Raw genomic sequence first — 15,011 nt, 5'->3', positions numbered from 1 at the left:
TTGAATGAGTTTAATTACCAGGTACCACTCTTGATCCCAAAGTTCGTCATTGAACATCAGTCTAGAGTCTTGAGGATTTTCCTGCCAAAATTCTTGCCAATCCTTATCGTCCTCCTTGATGCTATTCAAATGATACTGATCTACCTCCAGTCTCTTCTCCCTTATCAGTGGTTTCTCCGAGTCGAAGCTAGATAATGGCACGTAACCGCGCTTGTGTCGCTCGATCGTTTTCTGCTGATCTGCCCAAATGATCTTCAAAATTGAAAAATCGTATTGGTAGAACCTAATATCGTAGTTTAAAAAGAATTGAACTCTGGAACTATCACTAGGATTAAAGCTTGTATCAAAACGATCGAAATAAAGCGTGAAAAGATATATAAATGGCTAAAAAGTATAATATAACGCAAGTAGAAAATCATGTTTTATCCATATGTCTTATTAAAAAAATCAATCAAATTCTAAAAAATCTATCCATTACCTTGCTGCTTGAATTTAGTGGTTTTGTTAACCAAACTCCACCCCTTTTCTTCTGACCACCATTGCCGTCTTTGAGCCATATGTACGTATCCTCGAAGCCCAAGACCTGAACGAAGAACCTCGTATGGAAAGATCGGAAAGATTGCAATTTCGGCAGAAAAATTTAAATTAACGTGACGCCGGGCATGGTAGTGGCTTCATAAAAATTTAAATTAACGCGATGGTGACGTGCAGTGCTGCGTATTGCTTTCATCTACCAATAGTTCTTTTATTTCGATTTTTTATGTTCCCAATTCGATAATCGTGTAACACGACTCTGTACCACATTGCGGCAGCATTTTTCGAGCCAAAAATTTAATAAAATACCTGAAACGAGATCGCGTTTAAATTTTCGAAACGACCACAAAAATGAAACTCACAAATTTTTACAAATTCACAGAAAAATAGCTGTAGTCTGAATACTCTAAATTTTTCTACGAAGATCACAGGGGGAAATATGATGAGCGTAATTTTGTAGATTTTCTGATTCTCGTGTTATTTAATCACTACAGTGCGAAAATAACATTTAGCACAAAACGGGGCCTGAAAACTGTTACAATTTCTATGTATACGTATAGCTCTACACATATACGTATAAATATATGCTCAAGCATCCGAAGAATATAAGTGTGTACATATATATACCACAATCTTTTATGCCCGTGGGGAAGAAATGTCCCCATCTGCGCAGACATCCGATGTCCCTAACTGAGAGTGTGAAAAATATGTATCTGGTTTATTTATTTCAACGCTTTGTTACAAATAAATCATATTCACAAATTTTTCCCCATTGTCTATAATAATTTTGTCAAAAATATGCACATACACAGTGTGATCTGCAGCTGTAGTAATCAGTGATATCAATTAGGGAAAAGTCGATACAGGAATCGATTCTAGAACCGTTTCGAAAGCGATATAGAATCGGAAGAGCAACGTTTACAGGACCAACATGGGAACTGAAATAGGAACCATAATCGAAATGGATAATAGTTGGAAATTTCAGTTTTTCGTGACAGTTATTAAAGATAAAAAGGTTCTTCGTAACTGTTTTAATGAGAATCTTTATATAACATTTTCTCAACTGTTTCAAGTGTCCCTTCTACTAAAAAGTTTTGTCAATGCGTAATTGGTTGGTAAGATATTGGATTTTAAAATTATTTGCATGTAAAAAACTAGACACGTGACTTGTCATACTTTTCTGCGTTGTCTTCGCACGAATGACTGTACGTAAACTGGACTATCTAGAACGAGCCGCCGGTCGCTACCCTTCTGACTGAGCACGCAGGGTGCTCGAGCGGCGAGGGTGCGCCGCGACGTCGCAACGATTCAGCCCTTCGAACGATCGAATGGGACGCTTCGAATAGGATAGCATGAACAGAAGGTTGGTGTCATCTTAACTTCAACAAGAGATAGATAGACAGATAGAGTGGAACGGATGAAAGGGCTTTCAGGGAGCGTCGAACGTCTAAAATGGGGTATAACGTTATTATTATCCAAGTGTTACGTGTTGGTGGTATTTTTGCATGGTATCTCTGGTATTTGATGTCGCTTCTTCCTCATATGAAAAGGGAAAGACCCGGACAGAACCTCGATATTTCCATAACGAGCGATGTCTGTTTTTTATTTTCGATCAACCTCCTGATAGTTGGATTTTCCTACTGGCTGCTCCTGATAGTTTATCGATCCACGGGCTCCCCTGATTGATGATTGTAGTGGTAACTGCGTGTGCTGGCGCAATAGGGCGCGACGCATGGACATACGTGCACGGGGTGACGAGGAGCTGCAGGTGCAAAGTGGTTTATGACTTATGGCCGCAGAAAGAAAATGAATTGAAAAATTGACTGGAAATATTGAATGGACTTTCTTGGCTCGCAATTCCTATTTGACGCGTTAGTCGATCAATGATTCTGGCTGATCGATGAGTTCGTAAGGATTGAATGTATGTTATTGTGCAGAAATATTTGTAGTCAATTTGTAGGAACGATGAACGAATTTGATTAATGTTTACGAGTTAGTGATGGTTTAATGATTTATTCAAACAATATTATATTGTATTATTTGTGGTGTACACAACATACATTTACTCTTTAAACATCACTGCTTGTATTGGCATAGATAATCCTTTCATCAATTTGGAGAATCTTTCTTAATCTGCCTCATAATTCAGAAATTAAAGAATCCGAAAATGAAAAATTTGTTGTGCAACGAAATAATTGTGTAAAGTTTAAGATTTAAAGGTAGTGGTTGTATTGTTTCAAAAATTAATTATTCGGGTCATGATATTATACGATAATTATGAAGAAGAAAATCATTGTGGTTTAATTTATCTAAAAAGTTGCGCAATTAAAATACATCGTGTCAAGGATAATCAACTGCCGGTATATTTCTACACGGTCACATACGTAAACCGAAGTATAAAATATAATTGAACCGAATATCGTATGTTTTTTTCATGCAAATACCAAAGTATTGGCGCATCGCCAAACAACATGTCCATATTGTGAACGTTACGAATATGTCAATTACAAATATTACAGCAGTTCATGGATTACGAACGTTGCATAAATCGAGCGTATCTGCGCAAGCAGATGTGTATCTCCTCTCTTTGCCGATGTAACGTCATATCTCGTTACATCGCGCTAGATCATTTCCATATTTGCATCGTTTCAATGGACGTCACGATTAAAAACCTCGTCCGTCACCGGCAGCAGCGAAAAAGCATAGGAAAATGAACTGTCAGTAGTCGAAATATTTCTCCGCATTATCAAATAGCTGTATATTTTCGTGGAATCAAAAATCACACGATTTGAAACGTGAAAAAAAGAAAAAGAAAAATGATACACAGCGAGTCATTGCCCTACCATCTCATCGTACATATCATTCGTAGTTTTTCATCGGTAATGTTACTCGGTTAATTAATGGTCAAAGATATTTGTTCATACTTTATAGAACGTTCACAACACTAAGCTGTGGATAACATGACCAATTTGATAATGGAAAAAAACAACGAGCGGTTCGCGATTAGTATGTTTCGCGCGATATTACCGCGGACGTCGCGTGGTTGCGCGATACCCTCAAAAGTGACCCCAATTTTCATCGAATAACGTCGACAGGGAAAACAAAGGCCGGAAAAATCCACCAAGCCTGTTATGAAACAATAATCCCGCATTTGGCTTTGCTTGGCCCATGGAGAAAATATACCTATAATCCAGTATCCATTATATTTGAAATGTATTCAGCCAGAGGGAATGAATCCGACCGGTCGTTGCCATCGAACCAAACGATAAACGGCTGAATATCCTCGACGACGAACGCGCTTGTTTTTTTGTATTTTTCTTTTTATTCGTCTCTCTCTCTTTCTCTCTCTTTCCCTCCCTCTTTCTCTGTGTCTGTCTCTATCTGTTTTATTTTTATTGTTTTTTTTTCGTATTTTTGGGGGGCTGGTGGAAGGAGAGAACAATTCAGTTTGGACGCGAGGATAAAAACGGTCGTACGTGCGAACGATCGCACGTGATGGCGTAAGCAGCTACCGATTTTTATACCACTGGCCCCGGTACATCGATGTTATCACGATTTCCGGCGCCAGTAGGAAGTCGAAGCGCGGCAATTTACATCCACGACACCTCCGTGTCCCGCAAATAATTTCGCCACGGCATTTCAGAAGATTTATGGAGCCGATTTTCGGTCATTCGACGTCCTCGTTCGCTTCAAGTCGCCACGTATCATGGAATTCTCGTTTCCGACTAGATGTTTTATCCCATTGGCTTTATCTTCAACCTGCTGAAGAATGGACGGTGCTTCTAATCATGACTTTTCCAGGTTAATCTCCGATTCTTTCCTCTTTGCGATGCTCTATTCAGCCTGCGTTTGGAATTAGGAATGCGAAGCTGGAGCAATTCTTCATTTTTTCTTTTTTACTGTACGAAGATTAGAAGGACTCGACAAGTTAAATTTCCTATCTTTTACAGGGAATCATTTTTAAAAGTCGGTACGTTGTCCTCGATCCCATGTTACTAAAATTCTTCTTTTCTTTTCTAATTGATTTTAGAGTCAAACATATGCATCTTCATGTGTACACAATTTTGTCTATTTTTGAAAGACTTATGTTAGACTCGTGACTCTGTTATATTAAAGTCTTTCTGTTTAGATATAGATTTATTAAAATCCCGCTGTTTAATCGTAAAGCAACATTAAAATAAGAAAATCGACAGAAACATACGTATTGTATGTTCCACCGTGTCTCATACGATATGAATTAAACCCCGAAGAATCTTTCCCCTAATTCCTCCAATTCCAAAGTCTGGATGTCCATCAAGGTCAGCTCTTGAGCAAGAGAGTAACCTTAAAATGGGGCACGTACAATACGGCTCGCTTTAAATTCCACGTGGGAACGCTTCAAACTCGAATCTGTCTGTTACGTGATAATGGTTCGATTCCCTTCGTCCCGGTGGCAATCGACGCTTGGTGCTGCCCAAAACTACCCCCGAGACGAGCTCTTCTATTCCCCTTGTGTTTGTTAGCCTGCCAGATGAAAACCAGCCACCGATTCTATCGTCCGTCTACGTGAAACGAACGAGACCTGAGAGATAGAGGACAAGAAATCAGAGTCGCTCATTACTCGGCGATCAGCGATTCCTCGTATCGATCGGTCAAATTACGCTTGGCTGTCTCCTCTCTGTGGGAAAATCCACGAGCTCCAGGCTATCCAGGTCGGTTTGTAACAGTCTTCCCGCGCAAACGACTGATACTATATGCGCCAGGAGTGAAGGTACGAGAAGAGAGGGAGACGAGGTAATAACAGGAGGAAGGGAGAGTATTTTCGCAGTCCATTTGTTTTGATCGGATTTCCAACTGTCTCTGGTAATCCCGCGGCAGTAAGCTCCCGCAGGCATCGCCACGTTTCAATGAAAACCCTAACGTTTCTGTTCTACCGTGGAACAGAAACACCTTTCGTGTAACATCCACGGGGGACGTGTAGCTCGCGCATCCCTTCGCTTGTACGGTCGTTGTTTGCGAACTGGTTTTGTTGTTACTCTTCGTTTCGAGTTGTGTTACCTTGTTCTTTCGACTAGGAGAAATTTTAGTGCGTTTAAACGGTGATAGTGATTTTTTCATGATTTGAGAACAGAATTCTTTTGAGCGTAAATTAAATAATTGACTCTTTAATTACTGTTTGTTCAGCATCTTACGTAAGAGCACCACGTAATAATATGTAACATGGTAAACGTTCTTTTCGTTTGCCTCTTAATTTTCATACTACAAAGTAAAATATTCAACAGTCGTGACGAAGTCGAGGAAGTTTCTGTTAGACGGGGATTAAAACGTAATCTGGATGAATTCAAAGAGGAAATACCGTGGAAGAAAAAGTTATTTTAAATCTTATCGCGTGTGGAATATTAACTGACACAGTTCGCTTGCAATTAAAAATGTTAAAGAATGAAATACTCAGAAAGTAAATGAATTTACGTACAAATTAGTAACTGGTAAAAGAGATACGAGGTAACAACGGATTTCTGTAATATACGTAATATCCAGTACATACGACTGTCTAAACGATTCCACAGTTGAACGCGAAGTTTCTTATACCCACGAGTTGCGGAAATGCTACAAATTTCACAGATATTGCGCTCGTACCGCGCCATTTACTATCCCGGTATAATAATCGCTTGTATATCGTTCAACGTCGTAGGTGGCTCGAGCTTATAACGCTCTACCCGGTGCGTGTTTCTCGAGATTACGCTCTCTCCCTGCCACTTAAGCACGCTAAATTCAATTATATACATTGAATTCCACGATGGAAATGGTAATTTCGTGGCACGAAAGTTTGCAGATCCTCGAATGGAAACGGATGCTCACAGTGTTTACCTATCAATATGTAACTTCGTGAACATCGACCGTGATAATGACAATGCTTATGCGAGAAAACAATCTTCAAGATTGGTGTCTGCGAGCAAGCAACGCGGATGTGTATCGCGTAGATTCGTGTGTGAGCCTCGTAAAAATTCGAATCGAGGGTACGAGCATCTCGAGAATGAAGAAAGAAATAGTGGAAACTCGTTGGACTTGTGGGAACGCTGCAGACGATTTCATCTGCCTGGTTAGCTATACCAATGGCTACTGTGCGAACAGTTGCGAAAATGAATTTTTGTACGTGTAGCATAGAAATTGTTAAACATAACATTTATTAAAATCGATCCGATTGTTGGAAGAAACATTTCTTAATACGATTAAAAATGAGGAAGACAATTCGGTTCCAACTGAAACGCTATGTAATATGAATTCTTCTATCCTGGAATATAACCGGATTTAAAGGCAAAGTATATTTCGTTCGATCCTTGTTTTTCGTTCTTCGTAATTGTTGAAACGAAAGAAAAGTTTGCCGGTGTACTTTCTGGATTGAAAAAGTTTATTCTCTGATGAAACTAGGTTAAAATTAGAATTGAAAAAGTTGTCGATTTAGGTGAGATCATGGTGTCTCACCATGGATCGTCCATTTGTACCAGGGAGCGCGTCCAGGGGCCCATATAATGCGTGGGAAATTGAATTAGCAAAGGCAATCTTCGAAACTACGCTACGTCAAACTCGGCTACGTCAAAATCAAAGTTTTAATTGAAATCAACGCCGTAACCAGCGTCACGTGAATTTGGTCAAAGAGGGTCCGGACTAGTTTCATATACTCGATCTCACTTAACTCTTGAACCTATTAGTGCCGTATCGATTATGTTATGTATCGGAATTATGTGGCTGACACGCTGTGCTACCCATAAGTGTGCACGTAAACTAATACGTAATTTCGCAGCAATATAGGCGTGGGAAATACCTGTCTGCCACACGAGTCGATCATAACGTTGTCACGCATCGATCTTTTCCAAAGCTTTCGGTTCCCCAGACATGCTGACAATTACACGTGAAAAGTTAGAACATCAATTTCCTGCAGAGCACTGTAAACGTAAAATTAATTAAACTGTGTAGTTGTACAAAAATCGTGAGCACGTCTTTTTATGCCAACAAAACGCATTTATTAACAACGTGATATTATTTTCCTTTTTGGACAACGTTGATGGTGTCCAAGTGAAAATTTTGAAAATCCCGAAAAGTGAAATTAGCTTGTGCATTTAAAAAGAACTCCAAATATTTAAGATGATAAAATCAAACGTGTTATATATCAATGAAATAAATATCGTAAACTGGCCTAAAAAATGCTTGCCCGTGTTGCAAATACGTAAAAATATACCGTAGAACGGCGCGCTTCTTGCTACATATTCCTTAATGTATATTTGCAAACTGAACTTTTGCGTACATTACGATTTTGTATGGCTTCTGCTGTTTATTATTTACTACTTTTACTATTTGTATTGCTCCGTTATGGTAATTTACTACAACATGGCAAACAGTGCTTGAGAAATGAATAAATACCAATGCCATATAATATTTGTCATCGAATCCATTGAACGGTGCACGATCGAGTCGATGATAAGAAATATCGAGAGCGAAGTTTCCCGGAAATCAGAGATCAAATATCAGGATCTACTTGAACCGAGATTAAACCTTTTCGAAGGTAGGAAGCTAACGAAGGCGAGCACCGAGCGGCAGGTCGCTATGACATCTGTCAACCCCCGTAACGTGGAAGTTCATTATGGCGTTCAGCAGAGGATGCCATATCATTTATTTCAATTACTGCCAAAAGCTGAAGCTGAATCGGCAAAACCTCCGCATGCGCTTCGATCATTTATGAACGTACCGTCATTAATGCCTCTACCACGAGAAGAGGTCGTTAAAACTGTCATAGTCACGCTACTCGTCCTTGAAACATTTTTGTTTCGGTCCTAGAACACTCGTGTTACGTCTCATCGTAGTTGATCGTTTTCGTATTTTAATCAAAGACTAATTCGTTCCTTTGTAACTCTCTTTGTCAAGAACGAGTTTACACCGTATCATTGGTGTTCAAAATTGAATGTCGCAGCAATAAAGAGGCATTTGCAATATTCGAATTGTACTTATTGGAAGAGAAAGGGAGGCACGATAAGACGCTTTGAATTTGTAGGAAAAACGTGATTTGATTTCGATTGATTTTGATAGTTTACGTAAATTACTGGAAAGTGACGCTATCTCTTTATTGTAACAGTCCCTCCAATTTTTGCTCCGAGCTTACGGTACACATATCGCGCTTCATAGCAGTTTGTCTCTTATTTTAACCAATGATTAATTCGTTTCTTTGTAATTCTAGTTTCTGTCAGGAACAAGTTTACATTGCCCCATTGGTGAATAAACATGAGAATTCTTAGCAGCTTATGAGTATGAATATGCTGAAATTTGATGAACATTTCATTTTACAAACATTCGGTTTTACAAAGACTAATTGTCATTTCACAGGGTGGTTAATTACTTTCCAAAATTTCCACATTTAACGATACACGTGTTAACGATATGGAGTAATTACGCGTATTATATGTTCCATGAAGTTATTGTCGTTGATAATTCCGAAACTGTGACGTTCAACGTATTCTATTAAAATTCGAACGTTTAATAAATTTTGTCGACGATTTAGTTCCATTCAACGGTATTCTCCATTTATTGTAGTGCGATTCCTACTGTCGCTCGATTATACAGGAAATAAAGAAAACACTGTTCCATCGGCCTGTTCCGGAAATTAATGTTAGGAAATTCATTCCAACAGTTTCATAACAGCTTCTCGATAACTGGATTTCAATTTGCCCGGAGGCCAGGCTTGATTGAGCAATCTCGTGCCTTTATAATATAGGGTGTCCGCGTAAGATATATGATAAACTTGAGTAACTTAGACGTACACAAGTTTCACTGCGAGTAATTAACTGGCTTATCGGATTTTCTGCTTCCTGTGCATAGGTAGGCGACAGATTATAACGAAAATGCGGGTCACACGTTAAAAATGTCGTTTGCGTTCCTTCGTTAAAGCAAATTGTTATCTCAATCGTTCTTAATGCAACTATAAAACTAGTGGCGTATTGTGCGCCATGCGATGTCTATCAAACGAGTCATTCAGAATAAAAATAGACCGGGTCACGTTTCTTCTAAATATGAATTTATACATGAACTCGGTATACTACTCGTCATTCGATACAATTCGTGTAAGAACAGTGTCAAGATAAATTTCATTTCTATCGTGACCGTTATAATATATGATTTTGTCGTAGCATTAATTTATTTCAGTAAGCTGGATTAGTCGTAGAAAAGTGGAAGAATTCGTCTTTCCTGAATCAAAGACAAATAGTATTTGTGTTTACGCGTGCCATCAACAAGAAATTACTATTACTCATTGTCAGAATATCGGGGGCAGTGCACACACAATGGTACAAATTTAAGAGACTACGTAGCTTCTGCGAGCAATGATGAAATCAATTTTATTTTTATCAAACAAGTAGTATTAGAAAAGCAGTTGCAGAAGTAAGATTGGGTAGAAGGAATATCGCAGAATGTTGGGTAGAATCCAAAAGTATTGGTTTCGAAGTAAGAGAAGAGTAAAATAAGTATCCCAGAAATGGGACCATCGAAAATCTTCGAAATATGAATTTCCGAAGATTGTCTTTTAATTAAAAACGGTACCGTATGTGTAAAGGCAATTGAATTACAATTCTTGGAAAATTGTCCAAACTTGACTTGTTTATGGACGTGTTGCGCACGAAGATGGTACGTTGTATTTCGAAGAGAAAAATCGACGAAATTTCATACGTCGTCGCGTCGCCAAGATCTTGGATAGGCAACGTTATATCAAATGGTCGAAAGCTTTCGAGGCTACGACGGCAGTTCGTTTTCGAGCCCGATGAATAATTACTTTTTCCCTATTCCACGTCTGTCAGTCACTCAGTTCCAGGCATGTAGCTGTTACCTGAATGGACGTAAACGCGAGAAAATTCTAGAAAATTTAGGCGACTCTGCTCAATTCTCTATCAGACTATCGAATAAAGCACTATGATAATCGATAAATATAGAATCATTGGCAATAATGAAGTATAGAATGTCTTGTTTAAATATGTATTGCTGGAAAAAATATCGAGAATTTAAGCTTTAGCAACGCCGTAAGAATATAATTCTTACAATATGAACGTAATTGTAACACGAAATTTGGCAACCCAATTAAGAAGTTATTCAGAGGAGAATTCCAGATCAGTTGTCTCTACGATATGTTCCCTTTCAATTCGTATGATCTACTAGCTATAATGTACGACAGTGGGAGAAAAATAGCAGTTGCTGAATGTTACGTTTCGCTGCCAAATCGATGGCACCTAAGTGTCCTCTTATAATCGTTTAGCAATAGAACGTCACGGCTGGAGCGATTTACGGAAGATTGATCGTCAACCCAGTGCCGTGTAACTATCAGCCTTCTCATTCGAAATTATTCGAATCATAGAATCAATACGCTACGAATAAAGAATAACAGATTTGTATTAAACTATCTAGAAAACAGAAGCATCGAAATCATTGAATTTGTGTATTAAACATCAATAGATGACCAGCAATATATTTATTCCAATTTTACTTGGCACAAATTGCACACTTCTTTCGTTACTAGCTTTCTGCTATTAATTTACTTCCAATCGAAAATTACGAAAGCCACTCGCTCAAACCTTATCTCGACCAAAAGACCGAATAACCCAATTCCAAGATTACCACCGTCGACGCCGACGTTCGTGTTAGGTCAGTAGTAAAAAAAAAGCTCGATTCGAACGGCTTTTCGCTACGCCGTCCTACCCTTTTTCTCCCTTTGAGACCGAGAGACCACGTGAGCTTAATTATACGAAATAATTACACGACGTGACTGGAAAATAAACGAGCGAGCGAGGGCATGTGAATCGTGCTCGCCATGGATTGCGGTCGGCCGCGAGGCTGCTTGTGCAGCTGCAACTGCGCCAGTCGGCTTTCGTGGCTGCAGCTGCAGGGAAATGCTGTTTCGCGGGCGCAGAAATACAGAGTGCTCGACTGGTTGACGGCACCAGGGGCCAGGAATCGTGGTAAAGCGGTTGAAAAAGGAGAGTCACTCTGTTAGCGTAATTATGCCGCATGCTGCCCACTTGTATTATGCTGGTTGATGTTCAGAAAAAACACACGTCACTTTTCGTAGGCACGAAAAATGATTATGGTAATTGCGACGATCACGGCGAGGTAGTACCCTCCTCAACTCGTCTGGGACGTCTTGCTGGAAAAGTGGATCAAACTTTTGATGCGTGTGCCGAGCGTAGGGAAATTCTGTGGAGCATGGATGCTCAAGAGTTTGTGCACACGCGCGTTTCTTTCACGAGGGTAAACGCTCGTTCGGCGACGGGGTTGCTGCAATTTCATGCGGGTCCATGTAGGTCACCTTCCTTATTGGTAAAGAAGAGAGTTAAAAAGTATGGCTGAAGAAGAACGCATTTAAGAACGTTGTACGTACTTACACTGTCAAGTAGAAGTAGATGGTTGTTTGTTTTTGATGGAATGTAATTTACTTAGAAAATTATCGGTAAGAAAATCTAGAAGACAAGTGAAACCGTTGGGTTAGTTTCCGAGATCATTTTCGTTGGAGAACACGTTGTAATCTGTTCATACTTACTTCTTGGGTCTGAAATCTCTTTTCTTTTCTTCCTTTGTCCCGTTCTTTTTTAGAGTAGCTTTTTAGAATACACGATTATAACTACGAATATAATATTTGACTGTGACGTATGTATCTCAAAATTTAACTCTGTTCAATACACTTTAAAAACAGGGAATATACATAATTCAACACAATGGACGTATCATTTCTATAGCTTCCATCAATTCCTTTTTTCCTTTTTAATAATTCTCGGGAAAAATCCGTTCTCCGCGAAACGACACAGCGCACAAAAAACTTTATCTTATCTTATTACATTGATACTCGCGCAACAAATTCTCGTCCATCGACGCTTTTAGACAAAGCATACACCCTTATCGTGCTACTCGATTTAAGAGTTATCGAAGGCATTCACGGCACGACGCTCGTAAAAAGCTAGATGAAATTCGATTCGCCCTTCTCTCTTACACTTGCATACGCGTGTAGTTACTTTCGCGATACACGCTGCGATACATCGAGTCTACCTTCGGATGAACGTGCAAAGAGAGACAGCACGAGAGAAAAGTCACCGTTATTCGAAGATCACGGGCGCGTCTCAATTTCCTCGAAAGAAGTTTTCGCTTTGTGGCCCCAGTCAAATACGCGTGGAAAGAGAGGGTTGCCGTTCACTCTAGAAATTTTCCCAGCTTCCCGAGCCTTTGAACGTGGATCCCGTACATTTTACCAAGCAAGCTCTCCCCCTCCCCCCTCCTGCCCACCGTGTTCCCGTTGGCCTGGTAAATCTGCGCGAAAGCGTAAACGTATTTCAGGCCTTCGAGATCCAGCGAGACGTGAATGTAACGGGGAAGCGTCGAAAAAGTGCGGCCAAATCGTTTCCCCACGGCACACGGATCGCTGCAAAGAGATTATCTCGGTAAGCAAGCCTCACGAACCATTTGATCGCTCGTTCCAGCCATTCTCTCCCTCCGTTTCCGCGTCGAGATTCACCGAGACATCGGCCAGATCTCGTTCCCCGGTTTCTTCTTCCCGTTCCACCTTCCTTCTCCTTCTATCTTTCTATATTTCTTCTCGTCTCGTCTCTTCCCCTCGCTCGTGCACTTTGCAAAACGAGTTCTGCCTTGAGATCAAGTCGCGCGAGAGAAAACGTCCCACCGACCAAGAAGATATCCCCGGACGTATTTTCTCCCTTTTGCCTCTGGACCAACCGATGTTTAGCCGATCGTCTCGTTTCCTCGTCCCTTATGTACCTAAGCTAACCCCATTCTTCTCGCGATGCATCGCGATTGCATCGGCCAGAGAAACGTTTCGGAAACGATTTTTAGGGTCGACGTTTAGAGTGTGAAGTTTAATAAAAAAAAGTGATAACAATATTGCCTTTTCACTGTGTTCTCTTTTCCTTTTTTAGCTTGGGGAGTTATATGTCAAGGGATTATAGATAGATAGTTTTAAGCCAGATTTACGACATGGGCGTGATATCATTGCTATTCTTGCGTTCTAGATTTCTTAATCACGCGGTTTAGTCACTTTTCGGAACTTGATCTATTTGACTCCCTCTTTTTTAAAAAGCTTTGTTTTTATATTAAAAATACAATATTTCTTCAGTTCAATTTACTTGCTCTTTAAATTTATGACAAGACAATTCTTGTCAATTTTCAGATCTTTATGTCAATTGGTGACTAAAAATAAGTATTCTAATATGAAATAATCGAATGATGCCTAAATACATTCCAAGATACGTAGATAGTTTCCACGTAGGATTGGTCGATGACATACTACATTAAGAAATTGTTCTGTGAGAAACGAGAAACTTATGACTCTCTTCGCCTGTGGTTTTCATTACTAACATGATAATTACTGCATTTAATGTGTCGTGTATTTCGTCGCCACTCAATTATATTCATTTCCGATAAGAAAACGGAGGTCCGAAAAAATGTTCGCCGTTCCGGCGAAATTACATCGCGCCAACTGAACTGGAATTATATGTAAATATTATTTGTCGATAAAAGGTTGGAGGCTGCATCAGCAGAAATATCGCGTCCGCCCGCGGATTGACGGAATCCCGGTGAACGATCGACGGGAAAATATTCCCGCGAAACGTTTGCTCAAGGTATTTGAATTACTACTGCAATTTTGCAGTAGCAATTAGGTTCTGAAAATTCCAGGCAAAGAAATATCCTCTATAAACTACTAATGAAATAGAATAATTTCATCTACATTTCAATGAATCTGTACAAATATTCTCGAGCCGGTTCCTCAAGAGACGACCACTATCACCCCCTCTCCTCATTACCCATTTTTTCTTTTGTCGCTGACCAGTAACCCTTGCAACCTTTGTCTTGTTATCTGACTGCAAATTCTTAGAAGTACGGTGCGTAGTTTTCAACTAATAATATAATATATGAAAATAAGGAAACATAAATATTTCCCTCAACTGAAGACTATTATCATCCCTTTCACGCCACCTCGGTCGTTGGCTACTAAGTTTTATCTCGCTAGCTGGCCGCGAATTCTCAGAAATGCGACGCGTAGCGTTCAACTTATAATATAATATACGAAAATAAGGAAACATGAATGTTTCAGTATTTTAAAAGAGCAGCACTATCTTGTTTATGTTATGAGCGAATCTTGGACGCATGTTTGCAAAATCCTAATGAATTCGCTTGAAGAATTCGTGGCATTTTTTTGGGATGGATATTATTCTGGCATCATCGTAGGAACCGTCACCCACGATTCACGGTTTTAACAACGTTTCAAAGTGAATCCGCGACTCTCTTGAAACATCGGGTTTGCGTCACGCGTGAAATGGAGCGGACGCGTTTTGCGCCGCTGTTTAACGAACACTTGAGATTAGAGTGACTCGTTGCGGATTATCGGAACGTGTAAAACATCTGTTTGTACACCGCACATGTTACCGTTCATCCGTTTCTCGTACTATTAATTAGTTTCGTTT

At 39.7% G+C, this 15,011-nt stretch overlaps 1 protein-coding gene across 3 annotated transcripts in view; it reads right to left on the bottom strand.

The window, feature by feature from the left end:
• Nucleotides 1-15,011, bottom strand: part of LOC117153205 (neuroendocrine convertase 1) — a 163,004-nt gene that overhangs the window by 12,472 nt on the left and 135,521 nt on the right. For all 3 annotated transcript variants that reach the window (XM_076622951.1, XM_033326999.2, XM_076622952.1), the window contains 2 exons: nt 479-583; nt 19-252 (listed from right to left, as the gene is read on the bottom strand). In XM_076622951.1, coding sequence (XP_076479066.1) covers nt 19-252; nt 479-583 — 339 coding nt within the window. The remainder of the gene's footprint in view (nt 1-18; nt 253-478; nt 584-15,011) is intronic.

The sequence above is a fragment of the Bombus vancouverensis genome, chromosome 11 (assembly GCF_051014615.1).
Source record: "Bombus vancouverensis nearcticus chromosome 11, iyBomVanc1_principal, whole genome shotgun sequence".
In the NCBI taxonomy this organism is placed as follows: Eukaryota; Metazoa; Arthropoda; class Insecta; order Hymenoptera; family Apidae; genus Bombus; species Bombus vancouverensis.
This window is presented reverse-complemented; position numbering and strand designations above follow the sequence as displayed.